This window comes from Malus sylvestris, chromosome 11 (assembly GCF_916048215.2).
Source record: "Malus sylvestris chromosome 11, drMalSylv7.2, whole genome shotgun sequence".
NCBI lineage: Eukaryota > Viridiplantae > Streptophyta > Magnoliopsida > Rosales > Rosaceae > Malus > Malus sylvestris.
In genome coordinates, this window is record NC_062270.1 from 39,292,738 (window position 1) to 39,313,030 (window position 20,293).

Below are 20,293 nucleotides of genomic sequence, written 5' to 3' on the forward strand. Positions count from 1 at the left end.
TTTGTTTGATATTTATAAATTTATTAAATCCAACGATTGAGATCGAATATGATCGAATCTAACGGTCCAAATTTAAATTCAACGGTTAAAATAATTATAAAAAATTATTTAACTTAAAATTCACCCTAAACTCTATAAATATACCTATATATTTGTTGAAACATTCACACAAAACTCACTTTTCTCATACAATTCTTCCAATTTTTCTTCTACCATCTTCCAAAACCATGTGTTTGCTCATGCGTGTTGTGTCTATACATCTCTATCATGTGTTTCATATTCTTCTATAGTGTTTCATGAGTTTTATGTGTCGGTTTAGTGATTTTTCAATGTTTATCGGTATTTAAATATTTTTAGGTTAAAATGTTCATAAAATTAATTTAGGATTCTACATAATTTTTTTTAAAAGTCAATTTAAAAAAAAACCTAAATTTATTTTTTAATAATCTGAGACTAAGAGGGGTGTATTCAATTAGGATTCTGAGAGAGTTTTAGGGAATTAATAATTTCAGGGGTATTCAATTAGGATTTTAAGTGATTCTCTGAAATTCTAGGTGTATTCAATTAGAATTTCAAAATAGTTTATTAAAATCCTTAGAAATCCAGGTGTATTCAATTAAGATTTTAAAGAAGTTTATAACATTCCAGGTGTATTCAATTAGAAATTGATTTTAAAGAATTTGAGAAAGTTAAAGAATTAGAGGGAATTGGAGAGATTTCGTAGTGTATTTTAAGTATCCACAAATCTCACCTCTTCCCATGAGATTTCGAGGGAATTGAATCAAAATTTTATATGGAATCTCTACAAATCAATTAAACTCCATAAAAATCCATGGATTTATAAATCCATTAAAATCTTTCACATTCTCAATTGAATACACCCCCCCTAAAATTGTAGGCTTGAAAAATTAGAGCAGAAAAATTGTTTCGGGATACAAATTTTTCTGGGCTAAAAATTTTAGGTTTTAGACCAGTGTTAGAGATGGTCCAAGCTCTCGCAATTCTCTGTTCAGCTCTCTCTTCTAGCTCTGGAATGGATACCGCTCAAATTTCAAAAGACTTCATGAACTCAGGTAACTTTCTTCGACTCTTCACCGATTTTTCCTCCTGAGTTCGTAATTTGAATGTTAATTTCGTTCATTTTTCTAGTAGAGCGATTATGTGTTAGATACAGTTGTTAAATCTACGAACTGAGTTGGTAAATTGAATGTCAATTTTGATCAGGTTCTAAGTAGAGCGATTATGTGTTGGATACAATTTCTAGATTTTGGATCGTTTCGGTTTATCAACAAACTGAGTTCGTAATTCGAATGTTAATTTTGATTTTCTAGTAGAGCTATTACGTGTTAGATACAATTTCTGGATTTCGGATTGTTTCGGTTAAATCTACGAACTGAGTTCGTAATTTGAACGTTGAATTTCCATCATTTTTCTAGCAGAGCTTATGTGTTAGATACAATTTCTGTATACTGTTCTCGTATCGTTTCGGTTAAATCGACGATCAAAATTTAGAATAGAAAGATTCCGAACCGTACATGTCTTATTGTGATTGCAGGTGGTGGTGGTGGGGTTTTTATGATGAGCAACACTTGGAGGGACGAACAGCATCCGTCTTTCATCAACTTCATCTCCGCTTTCCTCGCTGCAAACTCTTTCCGCCTCAACTTCGTCCCAATTTCCCCTGTAACTTCCTTTATAGTAGTAATATGATCTTATGACTTTGGTGACTAGCTTATTGTTGAGACTTTTAAGGACTGGTTTGGTATTGTTGGGCTTTGAAAAAAAACTGCTTCTGCTGTGAGAATAAGCAGTTGTGAAATAAAACAGCAGAGTGTTTGGTAAACTTTTTTGTAAAAGTGCTTTTGAAAAAAAAAAGCAGTATTATAGTTGTTTGTACCATACTTGACCAATCCCGAAACTACCGAGCACCGGCCAACGCTATACTGTCAAGGACCCAGAAGAGTTCCCCTCCGACCAGGAGGCCAATCACTACTCGACACGTGTCAAGATTAGAAGCCAATCAGAGCGCAGCACGTGTCAACATCAAGAACCAATCATAACATGACACATGTCAATGTGACAAAGCTACAAGTTTTTCTATAAATAGGGGTCATTCCCCCACAATATTGCCGAATGCCATTTTGTGTTAAATCATTCACAAGAACTCACTAAATTGAGAGCTTGATCCTTTGTACTTGTGTAAGCCCTTCACTACTACTAAGAACTCCTCTACTCCGTGGACGTAGCCAATCTGGGTGAACCACGTACATCCTGTGTTTGCTTCTCTGTCTCTATTCATTTACGTACTTATCCTCACTAGTGACTGAAGCAACCAAGCAACCAAGCGAAGGTCACAAAACCTGACACTTTCTGTTGTACCAAAGTCTTCGCTGATTTTGTGCATCAACATTTGGCGCCGTCTGTGGGAAACGACACTTATTCCTACTCTCTTCAGCTGTGTCAAGCTGGTTTCTATCATTCGTACACTTTCTTTTGATCAGGCATCCCTCTCCAGCATGGGAAGCGAAGGAAGCCACAGCACACAGAATGACATCCCCCTTGCACATAGTGAGAAACAACGAAAGAAGGAAGGAAAACGAGTTCTTCTTCAAGCTAAAGTCGATGAGTTGGAAGCTCAGAACAACAAGATAGCAATGAGGAATGAGGTCCTCCAGGAGCAATATGAGAAGCTCTTCGAGACACTCCACGAAGCTAGGCAAGCTCAGACACGCGAGCTTGTTGCCCCCGTGGAAGTCAACCATCAACTGGGTGCCCTCCAACATGGAGGGTCACATGCATTCGACATAGATATCCCTGATAGGGAACAGATTACCCCTCGACTTGATAATCAACATGAGGCTTCTCTTAACCCAGTTGCTTCGACCCGAACCATGAGAAGTGGAGGGAGACACCTCTTTGCTGAAGGGGCAGAAAGATTGAAAGCCGTCTTTCGCGATTGTCGGGATTTCCTGAAGCAACGTCGAGAGAATTCCATCCATATAAGCTCAAAGATTAATGACCCAAGGATTTCTGAGAGACTCGGTCCCCTGCCACGGCCCAAGCCGGCCACCAATTTGGGGAAGGGGCAACAAGTCCCAGAGAGACATGAGGGTACAGGGGACTCAGAGGTGTTCCGACAGACATACCCTGGAAGCCAGTACAGCGAGTCCAGGGAAAAATCACATGCCCTTGATCAAACCTTCCTAATTCCAATAGGAGATGGAGATTTACGAAAGAAAGCTCCAGTGACACATAACTCCGCTCAGGACCCCCTTGTCCTACAACTTCTTGAGGAAGTAAACAAGTTGAAGGCTGAACGTCAGGCTGAAATACCTGACTGGAACCAACCCAGGCCTGGCCCTCTTACAAGGAGGATCCTCAACACCCCCCTTCAAGCAAAGACAAAGCAAAAGCTTGGCTTGCAACTTTATACTGGAAAAGAGGACCCGATTGAGCACCTTAACCTCTTTGAATCCACCATGGCATACCGGATGCACACCGACGAAGAGCGATGTCTTCTCTTCCCCTCCACCCTCTCTAGTGGAGCTCTAAATTGGTATTGTCGTCTTACACCTGAGACGATAGACTCATTTGAGGAATTGAGGAAACTATTTGTTTCCCAACACATTTTCCAAACCGATCGCTTGCACTCTGCAGATGACTTGTACACTATCCGCCAGAAGCCAGACGAGTCATTAAGTATGTATGTTGGCCGCTTCAGCCATGAATACTCCCGGTGTGCCGAGGCAGACGACAAGACTGCCCTCAAAGCCTTCACGGCAGGCCTACGTGATTGTTTCTTTAAATACATGATCAATGCCAATACTTGGAAGACTTACTCTGAGGTGATGGCGCAGGCTTATAACCATGCCTCCGCCGAGGCAAAGACATATCAGGAGAAACCCCCTACAACCATCCTTTATCAACAAGTGAGAGGTGGAAGCCAGACTCACCTAAATGAGAAGACCTCGACTTTCCAAACAGCAGTGGCACCTCCCCATGCCTTGCATAATGCTTCACCGAATCAACAGACATATCAATTTCAAGGCAAGAGGAAGGATTTCCATCCTCACCACTCTCCTTTCAGTAAAAAGAGTAAGGGACACTATCCCGATAACCAAGGGTATCGCCACAATAGCGCTCGCCCCCAGGCAGTCAATGCAGTGGGTCAAACCCGCGTCAAGGGTATCGCCACAATAGCGAGGTTTTAGCCTGCCATACTTAAGGTGTCTTACGCCTGCCGAGGCGGAAATCGTCCTTCGGGAAATACATGAGGGAGTCTGTGGAGATCATGCTGGATCTCGGTCCCTAGCACACAAGACTTTTCGCCAAGGATATTACTGGCCAACACTCCACCAGGATGCCATCAAAGTATCCCGCTCATGTGACAAATGTCAACGATATGCAACTATTCCTCATTCCCCTCCAGAGCCTCTTACTCCTATGATCAGCCCTTGGCCCTTCGCCCAGTGGGGACTTGATTTGATCGGCCCAATGCCGGCAGGGAAGGGCAAAGTCTGTTACGCAGTCGTTGCAGTGAACTACTTCACAAAGTGGGCCGAAGTAGAACCCTTGGCAACCATTACTGAGGCAAAGATAGAAGACTTCGTGTGGAAGAACATCCTTTGTAGATTCGGCATTCCCAATGCGATAGTCACTGACAATGGGCGACAGTTTGACAACAAGAAGTTCAGGTTGTTCTGCTCTAAGTTCAACATCAACTTATGCTTTGCCTCTCCAGCTCATCCCCAGTCTAATGGACAAGTTGAGGCCATCAACAAAATAATCAAGCGCACTTTGAAAACCAGCTTGGACAAAGCTAAAGGCTGTTGGCCAGAATTTGTACCCCAAGTTCTTTGGTCATATCGCACTTCATATCGGACTTCAACAGGAGAAACTCCATTCTCACTTGCCTTTGGCACAGAGGCGGTTGTCCCTGTTGAGCTCGAGCAAGCAACATTCCGAGTCCAGAACTACATTCAAAGTGAAAATGACAAACAACTCACCCTCAACTTGGATTTAGTCGAGGAACACAGAAACCAAGCTCACTTGAGGAATGTCGCCTACAAGCAGCGCATCTCCAACTATTATGACTCTAGGGTCAAGCCTCGTTCTTTCAAAATAGGAGATTGGGTCTTAAAGAAAAGATTACTCTGCGACAGAGTCCCGAGTGAAGGCACACTTAGTCCAAACTGGGATGGACCGTATGAAGTCATTGGCATCAGTCGCCCTGGCTCTTACACACTTAGAAGCTCCGATGGCAAGACCCTTGGCCATCCATGGAACGCTGATCACTTGAAGTACTACTACAAATAGACTCACGATGTACAAGTGTTGAGCTATAGCCGTTCGGCATCCTATGTAATGAAGGCCATTTGGCAATGAATTCAATAAAGAGGTAATTTAGCCAACTCAGCCCTCATTCTTTTACATTCATAGCAAGCGATGCCGGAACCCTTCTCAATCAGAAAGCAATCTGTCTTCCACAGTCACTACAAAACAAGCAAATGAAGACCGTGTCAAGCGCCAAAAAAAAAAAAAAAAAAAAAAAAAAAAAAAAAAAACAACTTCATCCAAAAAGCTTCACCCGAAAAGCTTCACCTCCAAAGCTTCACCCACAAAGCTTCACCTAAAAAGCTTCACCCAAAAAGCTTCACCATCAAAGCTTCACCTAAAAAGCTTCACCCAAAAAGCTTCACCTAAAAAGCTTCACCCAAAAAGCTTCACCATCAAAGCTTCACCTAAAAAAGCTTCACCCAAAAAGCTTCACCTAAAAAGCTTCACCCAAAAAGCTTCACCATCAAAGCTTCACCTAAAAAGCTTCACCCAAAAAGCTTCACCTAAAAAGCTTCACCCAAAAAGCTTCACCATCAAAGCTTCACCTAAAAAAGCTTCACCCAAAAAGCTTCACCCGAAAAGCTTCACCTAAAAAGCTTCACCCAAAAAGCTTCACCCGAAAAGCTTCACCTAAAAAGCTTCACCCACAAAGCTTCACCTAAAAAGCTTCACCCAACAAGCTTCACCCGAAAAGCTTCACCTCCAAAGCTTCACCCACAAAGCTTCAACACCAAAGCTTCACCTACAAAGCTTCAACACAAAACCTTGCTCCAAATAAACAAATTTTGTTCACAAAACCCAAGATGCCCTTGAACTTGTACAAAAACACTTGGGTAAACATAAACATTTTTTGTTTTACACCCACAAGGGCCCAAAATTTTCCTTCTTATTTATTCACTTATATATGTTCCCAAACATATTATAATAGATCCAACAACAAGCCAAAGTCCCAAATTTCATAATGGACAAAAGTACAAGCAATTCATCAATAATTAAGGTGCTACAAAAATTGGAATCTGCCCCAAAATAGAAATCCAACCCAAGAGACTTTTTCTCTCTCTCCCTCTTCCGCCTCCTTTCATCTATCAAATTTCTGCAACCTCTGCTCTTCTCCAATGGAGCTGAATTTTGGACACCCTATAGTTCTTGAGCATATGAACAACTTTCAAGAAGGAACCATTTCTGTTTGAGCGACGGAAATTAAAGTGTTGAAGCTCCAAACATGATAGTCGGCTTCTTGCAGATTTCGAAGCTGTTGTGATGTTTCGAAGATCTGGAAATATTTAACCGTTAGTTCATCCTGAATTTTTTATATGTTATGAAAGAGTCGATGAGGAACAACTTCAATGAATAAAGCATACCGATCTGAACAAGAGAAAATGGAGTTTCGAAGCTCACAACAAATCTGACGGGTTGACAGACAAATAATAACCAGTCATTCATCATACCTGAATTTCTTGAGTTATACAGCTCCGAGGGATCTCAAATTTGGATATGTTGTAGTTCACAAGCTGAGGAACAACTTCAATGAAGAAAGCATACCGATCTGAACAAGAGAAAATGGAGTTTCGAAGCTCACAACAAATCTGACGGGTTGACAGAAAAATAATAACCAGTCATTCATCATACCTGAGTTTCTTGAGTTATACAGCTCCGAGGGATCTCAAATTTGGATATGTTGTAGTTCACAAGCTGAGGAACAACTTCAATGAAGAAAGCATACCGATCTGAACAAGAGAAAATGGAGTTTCGAAGCTCACAACAAATCTGACGGGTTGACAGAAAAATAATAACCAGTCATTCATCATACCTGAGTTTCTTGAGTTATACAGCTCCGAGGGATCTCAAATTTGGATATGTTGTAGTTCACAAGCTGAGGAACAACTTCAATGAAGAAAGCATACCGATCTGAACAAGAGAAAATGGAGTTTCGAAGCTCACAACAAATCTGACGGGTTGACAGAAAAATAATAACCAGTCATTCATCATACCTGAGTTTCTTGAGTTATACAGCTCCGAGGGATCTCAAATTTGGATATGTTGTAGTTCACAAGCTGAGGAACAACTTCAATGAAGAAAGCATGCTGATCTGAGCAAGAGAAAATAGAGTTTCAAAGCTCACAACAAATCTGACGGGTTGACAGACAAATGATAAACAGTCACTCATCATACCTGGATTTCTGGAGTTGTACTGCTCCGATGGCTCTCCAATTTGGATATGTTGTAGTTAAGGAATTAACGAACAACTTTCATGAAGACAACTTTGTGATTCGACCTACAGATGATGGTGTTATGTTGAAAAACAATTCCGGTTGTTAGGGGAAATGAAAAACAATTCCACCAAAGAAACATCATTATGATGTTTCATCATTATGGTGTTTTCATCATTATGATGCTTTCATCATTGTGATGCTTCCATCATTGTGATGCTTCCATTATGATGTTAATGCACCAACGGTTACACCTTCTGCAATTCCACTTATTCGGGCCTAGCAACCTTCATCAACAAAATCTATGAAGAAAAAGTCTGGGGCTACCACTTAGAAAACAAAAGAATGAAGTTTTGGTACTTACGACATGGACTATTAGCAAGACACCTCATTCGTCAACTCCCTCGACTAGAGACTTGGGGGACTCCCACCATATGCTACTACGCCTTGGTACTCAAAAGTTCGTGACTACTCAGTGACTTGGATTTTTCAAGTCTCCAACCGAGAAGTTTTCCTCACTCGGGAAATTAAGGGAACACTACCTCAAACTACATGCTTCACTCACAAAGCTTCAACAATACAGGTTTCAACAAAAGCAAAAATTCAAAGAACTTTATGAAGAAGGCTTTGGTGTATTTAACACAATATGTTGAAATGAAGCAAAGCTTATTTATTAATATTTTCGATAAGCCACAAATATGTACATATACATGAGTCAAAATAAACAAACAAAAGGGAGCCTTCACAAAGGTTGCTTAGGGGAAGTCTCAGCAGTCGGTAGAGCCCCAGAAAGAGAAAGCACCGGAGGGTGGTTATCCGGAGCCTCAGTACTTGACAAAACCCCAGAAGGAGGAGGCATTGGAGGTTCATCATTTGAAGCTTCATTACCAGGTACAGCCCCAGAGGACGAAGGCAATAAATGCCTTTGGAACAAACCCACAAACCGCTGATGATCAAGTAAAACCTTACCATCAGATTCCTTCATCTGGTCAAGCTTCCTCTTCATGTTTGTAGCATAGTCATGGGCGAGCCGGTGCAACTGCTTATTCTCATGCTTGAGCCCTCTAATCTCCTGTTTGAGACTCATCACTTCAGCAGCCAATGATTCAACTTGGCGGGTTCTAGCAAATAGGCGTTGGGCCATATTAGACACAGAACCTGCACACTGAACACTAAGAGCCAGAGAGTCCTTAACAGCCAACTCATCAGACCGTTTGGAAAGTAGTCTGTTATCTTTGGGAGTGAGAAGGTTCCTGGCCACCACTGCAGTGGTCATATCATTCTTCATCACAGAATCCCCAACGGTAAGAGGACCAGTAGGGGATATGAAGGATGGGCGCCATATGTTGTCTGGAGAAGGCGTGGCTGTCTCTTCTCCAAGGTTCAAGTCAAAACGACGGTCGGAGGGTCCAGACATTTTCAAATGTGTTGAAGAAGGAAGAGGTCAGACAAATCAAGATCTTAGAAGTGCAAGAAATGAGCTTCTACTGGTAGAGATTCAAGTGTGCTGTGGAACTTAATGCCAGCCTCTATAAAAATCTGCACTCGACGGAGCTTCAGAAATCGAAGAGGCGTTTGCTTTCTCAAAAGCTGGGCTGCTCAGAGACCACGAGGGCCGATCTCAGAAATCGAAGAGGCGAATGCTTTCTCAAAAGCTGGGCTACTCAGAGACCACGAGGGCCGATCTCAGAAATCGAAGAAGCACCTGCTTTTGCAGCCTCGTCAGCACCTGTCACATGCACAATCAGCTTTGCGGAAATTACGGGCAATCTGTCGAAGATTTCTGGTGAAGTAGAAAGCACGTGAATCTTACTGATCAATCACCGCTCTCCATATGCACCATCAACTCCTCGGGTACCACATATAACTTTGTCAAAGATCTCTGACAAAGTTTAGGCACGAGAATTTCGAAGTGCCAGCTACCCTACTATTACCCATAAGGGTAAAGGAACAGCACCACTGCTTGACAACTGGAAAGTCCCTATGTGTGTCGACCTCCGTGTTTTGTGGCAAGACAGGTTGGCAAGAACGACCAACCTTTACTCACATTCGAGAAAAGACTCCCAACATAATTACTTTCTCAAAAACCGGAGTAGCACCGCTTTCCGAATCTCGAGAGTCAGATCCTCGACGGGATTGCTTGTTCGAAAACCGAAGAGGCACAACTCTCAGAACTTCGAGAGCCAGATTTCCTTAGATAAAGCTTGTCTGTAATCTCCACACGTAATATCAGCTTTCCAGATACCACATACCACTTTTTCAAAGTGCTCTGACAAAATTAAAACACGTGAAGCTGGCAGCTCCCACTACATTGCTGTGACCAAGAAGGGTAAAGGAATAACATTACTACTTGTTATTGGGAAATCCCTATATACATTGACCTCCCTCCTCAACGGACAGGCAAACCTACAAAAATGCTCAACCCTTTCTCACATTCGAAAAGGCACCCTCAACATAACCTCTCGAAATACTCAGCTTTATTTCCCCCCGATAATACCTCAGCAAATAAGCCACACCAAGAACAAGAGTATCTCATATCATCAGAGTCGAAAGCAAGAGTATCCCATATCATGCTTTCTCCCTGTCTTTGTCTTTGTCCTTGTCCACACCTGCAGGACAAGGAGAAAGAGAGCAGTCAGTCGGAACCTGAAATCAAACCTCCAATTTGGAACTGACTGCCTGGAGCCTTTGCCTGGTTGCTTACTTAGCATTGCTCTCGAGTACTCATCCTCAACTGCTGTCAAGGTCACGAATTCCACCGGCAAATACCTCATGACAGTTGATCAGATATTGGCTCTTTACACTGAAGCTGCCAAGCGTGGATGAGTCACTATGAAGGAATGTTCTGAAGGACCATTTAAATGCAAAGGTTGCACACCACTTCTGCCATGCAAAAGATTGAAGCAGAAGGTTCAACGGTGAGCTGAAACAGATCACTACAGCACGACACCTTTCCATACCACATTCATTATTCCGTCAACAGCAAAAGTATCCCATATCATCAAGGTCGAACGTACTCTAGATTTGATGGACTTGTTTTGACCCTCAAATTTTTGAGTCGGCCTTATACTCTGAAGGGCACCAGAAAACCCTCCAGCACAGTTCAAGAATAAGCCTGTGGAAAGTTACTTCTTCAAAAGCAAAAGTATCTCATATCATCTCTTATCCATTTGCTTCTCCTTATCCTGGCAGTTGAATGAGAGACAAGGAGAATGAGAACAATCAACCGGAAGCCGACGTCAAACCTCTGATCCTGGGTTGCTTACTTGGAAGTTTGACTGCTTACTTTGTCTGTCACCTCTTTCGGCAGATCTCCTAGCTCGGCGACTTGGGGGACTCCTACTATAGGGTTTGTATCACACTTGACTAAGCCCGAAACTACAACTAAGCTTCAAGTGAAATTGATACATTACCTTGTGCGTCAACATCAGCTAAGTACACCATTCCCGGATGGAGGAAAGGTACTTCCAGAGAAGGGCAGATGAAGATCAGACCACACTTCGGTACTTAGAAGTTTCGTGATTACTCAAGGGATTGGATCTTGCAAGTCCCCAACCGAGGAGTTTCCCTCACTCGGGAACTTAGGGGAGCACTGTTTGTACCATACTTGACCAATCCCGAAACTACCGAGCACCGGCCAACGCTATACTGTCAAGGACCCAGAAGAGTTCCCCTCCGACCAGGAGGCCAATCACTACTCGACACGTGTCAAGATTAGAAGCCAATCAGAGCGCAGCACGTGTCAACATCAAGAACCAATCATAACATGACACATGTCAATGTGACAAAGCTACAAGTTTTTCTATAAATAGGGGTCATTCCCCCACAATATTGCCGAATGCCATTTTGTGTTAAATCATTCACAAGAACTCACTAAATTGAGAGCTTGATCCTTTGTACTTGTGTAAGCCCTTCACTACTAATAAGAACTCCTCTACTCCGTGGACGTAGCCAATCTGGGTGAACCACGTACATCCTGTGTTTGCTTCTCTGTCTCTATTCATTTACGTACTTATCCTCACTAGTGACTGAAGCAACCAAGCAACCAAGCGAAGGTCACAAAACCTGACACTTTCTGTTGTACCAAAGTCTTCGCTGATTTTGTGCATCAACAATAGTGTTTGGTAAAATTTTATGTAAAACAGACGTGAAAAAAAAGCCTGCTTTTCAAAGCTGGGTTTTGCAGCTTTGTATTTTTGGCTTTTTTTTCATCCAAAACTGTGAAAAAAAACTGAAGCTGAATGTTTACCAAACATAAAAAAGCTGTCAGCTTTTTTTGATACCCACTTTTTTCAGCCTAAGTATGTGCTGGTTTGATTATGCATCGTAGGACTTCATTTTCAACTGTGGGGGTTCTTCTGTGGCGTTCGTTTTTGTGACTAGCTTGGAATCCACTGCAATCTCGCAGCTCTTTGGCAGGTCAACAAGTTAATTGCTCTTGTTTTTCGGTGCCTCTTGTATGTGTATGAGTTTCTGTTTTATATTTGATGCGTTCTGTTGTATTTTTATATAGAGTTGAGAAGTTGAAAATGCAATTCCCGACACTTTGTGTTGTCATCACGCTCCCAACCATGGAGCAGGACGATTTGTTTGTCCGTTCTTCCTTGAAGTGAGTTGGAAGAAAGTTATGAACTGTTTGTCCAGTTGAATTTTGAATGTCAAACTGTACAAACGGGGTTTTCAATTTGTGAAGATTCGGGATGGAACTCGGCATGCCCACGTTGGTTCTGGTTAAGGACTTGGAAGTAGGGTTCAAGAAGATAACGGAAATAGCTCAGTATCGTGGGGGTAATGTCTTCTCTTACTTACCTCAGTCATGAATTGGTTTCCAAGCAAGAGGATGTGACTGCACAATTGAAGGCTGAGGTTGGTGTAAATACTAATCACATATGATATATAATGACTTGGTTTTAAGTACATAACGTTCACGTTTGTTTTCGTCATTGTCGGAGAAGAGGAAGCAAACTGTGCAAGCACCGGGCATATTTCAAAGAGTGATCAAAGCCATTCCGGGCATCGACACTCCTGACACAAATGCGGTACGTAACTCATCATATGAACAAACTTCATCATATAATCATATGCTGTTTTCTTGGATATTCATACAATTTGTCATTGCCAAGATGGTTTTACACATTTGCAAATTTGCAATCATCATGACAGAAAGTTTTGGTTTTACACATTGGCAAATTTTCAGAAAGTTTAACTAGAAAACAGAAAGTTTTGGTTTACTTAACTATCTTGTACTATTTTACTTTATTAAGATCTATGATGGCTGACATAGAGTCCCCTAAAGCAGGAAGCCAAGTTGTTTACTTGTTTAACACTTGTAAAGAACATGGAACAACCTTAGTTGTGGTGATTTTGGAAGCTGCTATACTAGTAGGGTATGACTCTAAGTCGACCGACGATGATGGCAACATAGGTAATTACTTTCTTCACAAAAAATTTTATGGTTGTATTTAAAGTCTTCAAATTCTTGGTATATTTGGTTAACTTTCACGAGTCATGCCTATTCCATATGTAATTATGAATATACTCTATCAGACACGAAAGTAAGATATAGATATGAGACCCTATTCAAATTTTAGGATAAGTGTTGAATAAAAACAACCCAAAGTTTATTTGTTTCACTTTTATTTAGTTTATTTGTTATATTTTCAGTATCAGACCAAAGAACGAAGATGCGGGAGATAACTCCAAAGATATGTTTAGCAAGGTGCGGCGATTGACAATTATCCATGGAACTCTGGCAATGTTTGGACATAGTAAAGTCCAATCCCGAAGCCTTCTCTACTCCTCTGATTGTTACAGATCTCGCAAAGAGTAGAGTTGTTGCTATAGAGAAGTCTGATGACATTCAAAGACGATACAACGATGTCATTGCGGTGCTTCATCGCAGGCATGGAGGATGGGGTAACTGCATTTGCTTATTTATTGTTGACTGCAACATCTTACATACCAAGAGGTTATATTTGCATAAATGTTTTACTATTGAATAATGTGGGTTTGCAGATCCCACAAGTATATCTTATCGATTGTTATCGATTGTGAATACAATGGACGACGCAAAAAGTATGTATGCTACCTTAGCCAAGTTCTTACAATAGATGGTGCAGGATCGGGTAGTCCTATTGCTTTACTAGTATTCGAATCGATGCGTCCATATGATCGTGCCTGAGACATAGATGAAGTAACAGAGTCACTTTTTTTTTGCATTGCTGAAAGTTGCATTGGTTGACCCATTCATGGGAGGAAACTTAAACAGTAAGTTTTAAGTCAATGAAGATTTTATAAAGAACTCAAGGTTATATCATAGTAGTACTATATATCGCAGTAATTCATTTTCATAACCAAAAGTAATGTTGTATAGCTGACAATTATCATTTTCGTCAATTTTTGTGGGAAGTTGCTAAAGTGACATCCGAAGGCATTCAAACGATGTTCAAGACCACTGTCCAACTTTGTACGCTGTGGTTTGACACGTTGGAAGAGAGTCAGATGACCCTTTTTGTGATGTACAAGCTTGACCAAATTAGCAACTGAGACTTGTTTCCATGCTGTTGATGATGTGCTTTATTTTGAAATGCTGCTAATTTGTAAAACTATTTGCCAAGCACGTGGTCTAGTACAGACACTTGGACATCCATTAGTTCGGTTGAAGGGAAATTTCTCCAGAGAATCATCATTCACAACAGTTGACATTACTGATGAGATCTATGAGCGGACAACAGTAGAAGATGATCCAAGTAACTCACCATTCGTCATGGACCCGACGATTAGGTATTATGCGATTGGTGGTAGACTAACAGGAGTACATCGGATTTACATGACAAGGTGTTCCCAAGCCTTTTTGGAAGATTTGATAGTTGGAACCCTAATAAAACTTAACAGAGGTTGGGAACACCTTTGCCATGTAAATCCGATGAACTCTTGAGTCTACCACCAATCGCCTAATACCTAATCGTCAAGTCCATGGTGACTGGTGAGTTACTTGGATCATCTTCTTTTGTTGTATGCCCATAGATCTCATCAGTAATATCTACTGTTGTGAAGATGATTCTCCGGAGAAATTTCCCTTCAACCGGACTAATGGATGTCCAAGGGTTTGTAGTAGACCACGTGCTTGTGCTCTGCAAATAGTTTTACAAATTAGCAATAGTTTAAAATAAAGCACATCATCAACAGCACGGAAAAGACAAGTGATCACTGTATTGATTTCCTCAAGTCTCAGTTGCTAATTTCGTCAAGCTTGTACATCACAACAAGTTTCATCTGACTCTCTTCCAACGTGTGAAATCACTGCGTACAAAGTTGGACAATGGTCCTGAACATCGTTTGAATGATTTTGGATGTCACTTTCGCAACTTCCCACAAAAATTGACGAAAATGATAATTGTCAGCCATACAACATTACTTTGGGTTAGTAAAATGAATTACTGTGATATATAGTACTACTATGCTATAACCTTGAGTTCTTTAGAGTTGAATAATTAAAATCTTCATTGACGTAAAACTTACTGTTAAAGTTTCCTCCCGTTAATGGTTCAACTAATGCAGCTTTCATCAATGCAAAAAAAAAAGTGACTATGTTACTTCATCTATGTCTCTGGCACGATCATATGGACGCATCAATTCAAATACCAGTAAAGCAGCAGGACTACCCAATCCTGCACCATCTATTGTAAGAACTTGGCTGGCTAAGGTAGCATGCATACTTTTTGCGTCGGACATTGTATTCACACTTGATAATATACTTGTGGGATATGCAAACCCACATTATTCAATAGTAAAACATTTATGCAAAGATAACCTGTTGGTATGTAAGATGTTGCAATCAACAATAAATAAGCAAATGCAGTTACCGGATCCTCCATGCCCGCGATGAAGCACCTCGATGACATCGTTGTATCTTCTTTTGAATGTCGTCGGACTTCTCTATAGAATTGATGCCCAGCAAACACCACTAAAATTCCATGGTTTCCTGCAGCAATGGAAGCGGTGTGCCTGTAAATTAAAACGAGATCCATCAACTGTCTTTTGAAATGGATGTTAAACACATGAAAATAAACATAAATATATCACCCTTCCATAAAATTTGTAGGGTTACTGGTTTATTATTTATTTTTGCTTTCATGTCAAAATAAATTGCATAATTTATTTATCCTAACACCAACGATTTGTTGGGTTTCCAGTTATCAACGGTATTTTTCCTGCGTCTTTATGTGAATGCATTAATGCTATGAAAATGAATTTGAAAGAATTAACACAGATGCAAAAGACACAATAGAGCAATTTCTCCCAGGACAAGTTAGAAAACTCACGTGCCATGACCATCTCCGTCAAATGGAGAAGCGTAGTCCAGAGATGAATTGAAAACGCCTCTGGTTATAGCAGATGATGCAAAATGGCGAGCTGCAATAAGCTTCCTATTCCAGGACCCAGATGGGAAATCCGGAGTAATCTCACAGGAGAAGACTGGAGAGAGAGTGATTTGGAGGAAGAGAGGAAGGAGAGAAAGAGAGACTAAGGAAACAGAGGAGAGAGAGAGTGTGTGTGTTTGAGAAAACCAAGAGGTGAAATGGGAGTGACGGTTTGTAAACTTGGGAAATTTTATAAAGCATTAAAGATTAGTATGCCTATAAATAAGGGAGCATTTTTGCTCACCATCATAAACTATGTGTATGCTCACCATATACATAATCATTTGACATATGTCATTTCACTTAATTTTGGTTAATTTTTTTCAAAATTGAAAAACTAACATTTATTGTAAAAGTTAACTAGAATTAAGTGAAATGACACGTGTCAATTGATTAGGTGTATGGTGAACATACATCATAGTTTATGATGGTGAGCAAAAATGCTCCCTATAAATACTCATACAACTATAGCAACACAAAGCCTACAGTCAAGTTGGCTTGAAGCAAGCTGGAATACACAATCAGGGTACTTTTTCTACTCCAAATTGTTGTACAAGTCCACTTCATCATCCTTTCATTTGGCCAAAGCGTCTCCTGTTCAGCCGCTGCCCACCGCGGCCGTCTACCTTGTGCAGTTCTATGAGTCACGAGATTCACAACCCCATTCTACATGTGCGCCCGGCACGTTTGTGTAAATGTCCAAAACCTGGTTTGGTGGTCTAGTCTTTTAAAAGCATCCCATGCATCTTTATCATATTATAATATTGCTTAATTTCTCTAAAGAATGTCATGGATTTTGCTCACATCAACGGACGCAAATGTCAAGCTATTGATGGCGGAGTGATTGCATGATCCACTTCTTTTCTTCCCAATTGTGTCTGTTGTAATCTTTGAGAAATTATTCTCTTTTAATAAACATCAGAAAAACACTGTTCACTAACAGTGGTTTGACCGAAATGCTCCTCATTTTTTCTTCAAGTCCCGTTATTTTTTGTATTCAGTATAGTGAAGTAACGAATCTACCCCAGTTGTGTACGTGTCGGTCATCGTGGATAGAAAAGAGATGCAAAAACTCTTGTTGGAGTGAGTTGAATATTCTCTTACAAAAGTGACTTGAGTCATCTTTCACATAAAGTTGTTAAAGGAACTTTCTGTGAAATCTTGCTTGAGCCATCTTTTGCAAAAAGTTGTTAAAGCGACTTTGGGTGTGTTAATTAGGTTCATTGAATGATTGGGTTCATTGAGTCTTATACACTGGTTCATCAACTCTTCTACATTTACGTTCAGTGTATGAAGAGTAAACGACTTGTATTTGTATTTCCTATATGTTTGTACATTTGAGGATGAATGGAATTAAGAAAGAATTAAACCTAAATTTAGCAACTCTTCAGTCTCCCATTGCTTCTAGAACCCACGACCAATAGAAATCTCACTCTCACAAACCCTTCGTTCTCCATTTGCCGTTTTCGTTCCAAATTTCACCACCCATTTCACTCAAAATAACTAGGGATCCCAACACCCAAGCTCCTCGTATTCACTACAAGGCAGTAGTGCATGTAGAGCAATAGTAGGTAGATTAACCACTAAACTGCAGGTGGCACTCAACGTTAAACTATGCTATTGCTAATTAAACTGTCCAACCTAGAGAGCAGAAACTTGAGTGTAAGGAGGATATTGATAGGTACCAGGCACGATTGGTGGTCAAGTGACATACTCAGACATATGGTGTTGACTATACAAAAACATTTGCTCAGGTAGCAAAGAATAATATGGTAAGAGTGTTGTTTTCCTTGGCAGCCAATTTAGATTGGCCATTACAACAATTTGATGTGAAAAATGCTTTCTTACATGCCAATCTCAAGGAAGAGGTGTACATGGATATTCGGTCGGGGCATACATCGGTCTCACAACCAGGAGCGGTGTGCAAATTGATCAAGGCGTTTTATAGACTGAAACAATCACCTCGAGCATGGTTTGAGAGGTTTCGGACGGCCATGAGAAAGTATGGGTTCAAGCATAGCAGTTCCGATCATACACTCTTCCTAAAATGTCAAATGGGTAAGTTAACGGCACTAATTATTTATGTGGACAATATCATTGTAAAATTTTTCTATCATGAGTTTGTCAAATAAAGCATCATGTCAAGAAAAGAAAAAAATATATAATCATAGTTTGTGGAAAAATGCTAAGGACACCACATATTTTAACCACATTAGTATACTATCTGAAATGTCAAGTGATGTATACATGTCATGCCAGTTAATGAATTTATATCGTTAGATATTTGTTATATGCATTACTTGTCACGTAAGATGATACACCAATATGATACAAAAATATGATCTCCTAGGCGATACTCCTAGTTTGTCTCGTGATAACAACCAGAGAATGAAGTCCAAACTTATTATTAATGATTATTTATGACAATTAAGACATCATTTGGGCATATTAATTAAACAACATAGAATTTTTTTTATTAAATAAATTGCATGAGGGCCTTCAATCCTCTTAGGGCCGTGCGTGAAATTTTAGAGCCCTAACAAGGCCGAAGCACTCCCGCCAAACCGAAAGCTTGACTTTGAGTTGAAGCTTTTCTCTCTCGTGTGGTAAATAAAAATACCAAACGCGAGGCCGCACAGCACAATCTCTACTTACACGTGTGGAGGAGGGAGGATAAAAGAGAAAGAAACGCCTAACCCTAACTCCTGCATTCTCTGTGTCTCGCTCTTCCTCAAACAAAGCCATGATGGAATCCCGAGACCATATCGGATCCGGATCCGTCAAGGGGTGGCATGCGGCGGAACTGGCGAAGTTCAAAGCGTTCCACGACCGTGAGAACAACGACCACGATATCCAGAATACCAAAGGTATGTTTTTTTTTTTTTTTTAAATTTTGTCTTAGGGTTTATCTGTGATGGGGAAGATGATCTGGAATTTGCAATTGGCTAACAGCAACTACGCAATGCTTTGAATTAGAAAACGAAAAGTAAGGGGGCCTTTAGTTATATGTTTGCTTGCTGACGCATTCTATCAGGAATTTGTCGTCTGAGCAGCGCTGTGTAAGTGCCATACAGCGCTTCTATGGCCCGTAAAAAACATTCAAATTTTACAGCGCATCCATGGCGCAATTAATATTCAAGCATGTATACATCACTATCAGATGCAGTTTGATTGTGATCAGAGACCGTCTAACAGCAACTAGAAATTAGACATATATAAGACATACCATCATTATGCTAGTTTATGAGCACATCGATGCTCTCTTATCATTAACCTCATGGTTTGCGAGTGCTGATTTCCATAGCAAGTAAGCTTTTTAATTCTGATCACAATACTTGGAAAATGGGAATGCATGCTGTTTTCTGCTTTCTGTTCTATAGTTTATATTTTTGTAGCAGGAAAATTTTGCCGGGGCCCGGTGTCTTATTTATTATTTATATTTTAAATATTAGGCATTCAAGTATTCTGACTTTTGAACTTTAAACAAATTAACAGACAAAGAGGAATATGTCCAAAGAGAAACAAACGAAGAGGAGGAAGATTTACAAAAGGGTGTTGGAGACTCAATGACTCGACTGACTCAACTGGAACTCAACGACAAAGAAGAAGAAGAAGAAGAAGAAGAAGGATTCAAAGGATTTGATGCTGGCTTTGCAATTTGTTGTACAGAAGGTAACCACGGCACTGATACTTGTCCGTACTGGGATTTTGTTCCAGCGGGCGTTACTGAGCAGCACGTATGATATAGGTTGTAAGTTCTGTGGTCATCTTGCTGGTTACCACGGGGGTGAGTACGGGAAGGACTATAAAGCTCGCATTGTTATGAAAAAATGCTACCGGTGTAGGAAGGCAGGGCACTGGGATGAAGAATGCGCGGGATATATCAAGTCAGAACGCGGCGATTGGTTTTTAAAGCTGTTGGCAGAGGGATGTTGTATTCGGTTGGCTCAGTAGTTGAGGGATGTAGTGTTCCTTCTTGTTTTTTGTATATGTAATTTGGAGAAGATTACACATTTTAACTCCATGTGGTTGTGAGACCCGGTTTTTTGGAAACACTTATTTGAGGTCAAGTAGAAATTTTGAAGTCATAAGATGAAAGGACATGTCCTTACGAGTTTGTAGCAATTTTCATGCCTGTTCTTGGGAGCTCGGATGTGTCTAGCGCGAATCTTTGAAATCTTTGAATGTCTTTTGATCAAAGTGTTTCGTCACTCTCTTATTGACCAAGAGCTCTGCTCGTCCTAAACCATCGATCCCCCAATATACTCACTAGCACTTTGAGTCTTATTTGTTGTTCGTGTTCTCTGTATAACAGTATCACCA

The 20,293-nt window shown here is 40.5% G+C and overlaps 3 protein-coding genes and 1 long non-coding RNA gene across 7 annotated transcripts; 2 read left to right on the forward strand and 2 right to left on the reverse strand.

The window, feature by feature from the left end:
• The first annotated feature begins 482 nt into the window (after positions 1-482).
• LOC126591395 (protein PARTING DANCERS-like) lies at positions 483-15,763 on the forward strand. Of its 3 annotated transcripts, XR_007612377.1 has the most exons (10): positions 487-1,073; positions 1,556-1,683; positions 11,878-11,966; positions 12,061-12,156; positions 12,241-12,299; positions 12,337-12,413; positions 12,503-12,586; positions 12,847-12,972; positions 13,212-13,463; positions 13,563-15,763. XR_007612377.1 is itself a non-coding variant. In XM_050257069.1 (9 exons), exons 1-8 carry the CDS (start codon positions 983-985, stop codon positions 12,898-12,900), a joined length of 678 nt encoding a protein of 225 aa, XP_050113026.1. In that variant the 5' UTR covers positions 483-982; the 3' UTR covers positions 12,901-12,934; positions 13,212-15,763. The 3 variants fall into 3 exon arrangements, 1 of the variants encoding a protein (XP_050113026.1); XM_050257069.1 differs by having other exon boundaries at positions 483-1,073; positions 12,847-12,934; positions 13,212-15,763; XR_007612376.1 differs by having other exon boundaries at positions 13,212-15,763.
• LOC126591396 (uncharacterized) lies at positions 5,683-8,022 on the reverse strand. 2 transcript variants are annotated; one of them, XR_007612378.1, is made up of 7 exons: positions 7,510-8,021; positions 7,329-7,426; positions 7,148-7,245; positions 6,967-7,064; positions 6,786-6,883; positions 5,954-6,610; positions 5,683-5,770 (listed from the first exon to the last, which is right to left on the reverse strand). It is a non-coding gene; the product is annotated as an uncharacterized LOC126591396 (long non-coding RNA). The 2 variants fall into 2 exon arrangements; XR_007612379.1 differs by lacking the exon at positions 7,329-7,426 and having other exon boundaries at positions 7,510-8,022.
• LOC126590493 (subtilisin-like protease SBT3.7) lies at positions 15,281-18,715 on the reverse strand. The gene is made up of 3 exons (XM_050255936.1): positions 18,626-18,715; positions 15,872-16,149; positions 15,281-15,554 (listed from the first exon to the last, which is right to left on the reverse strand). Exons 1-3 carry the CDS (start codon positions 18,713-18,715, stop codon positions 15,287-15,289), a joined length of 636 nt encoding a protein of 211 aa, XP_050111893.1. The 3' UTR covers positions 15,281-15,286.
• LOC126591043 (uncharacterized) lies at positions 18,639-20,029 on the forward strand. The gene is made up of 2 exons (XM_050256575.1): positions 18,639-18,837; positions 19,466-20,029. Exons 1-2 carry the CDS (start codon positions 18,714-18,716, stop codon positions 19,711-19,713), a joined length of 372 nt encoding a protein of 123 aa, XP_050112532.1. The 5' UTR covers positions 18,639-18,713; the 3' UTR covers positions 19,714-20,029.
• Positions 20,030-20,293: the final 264 nt, after the last annotated feature.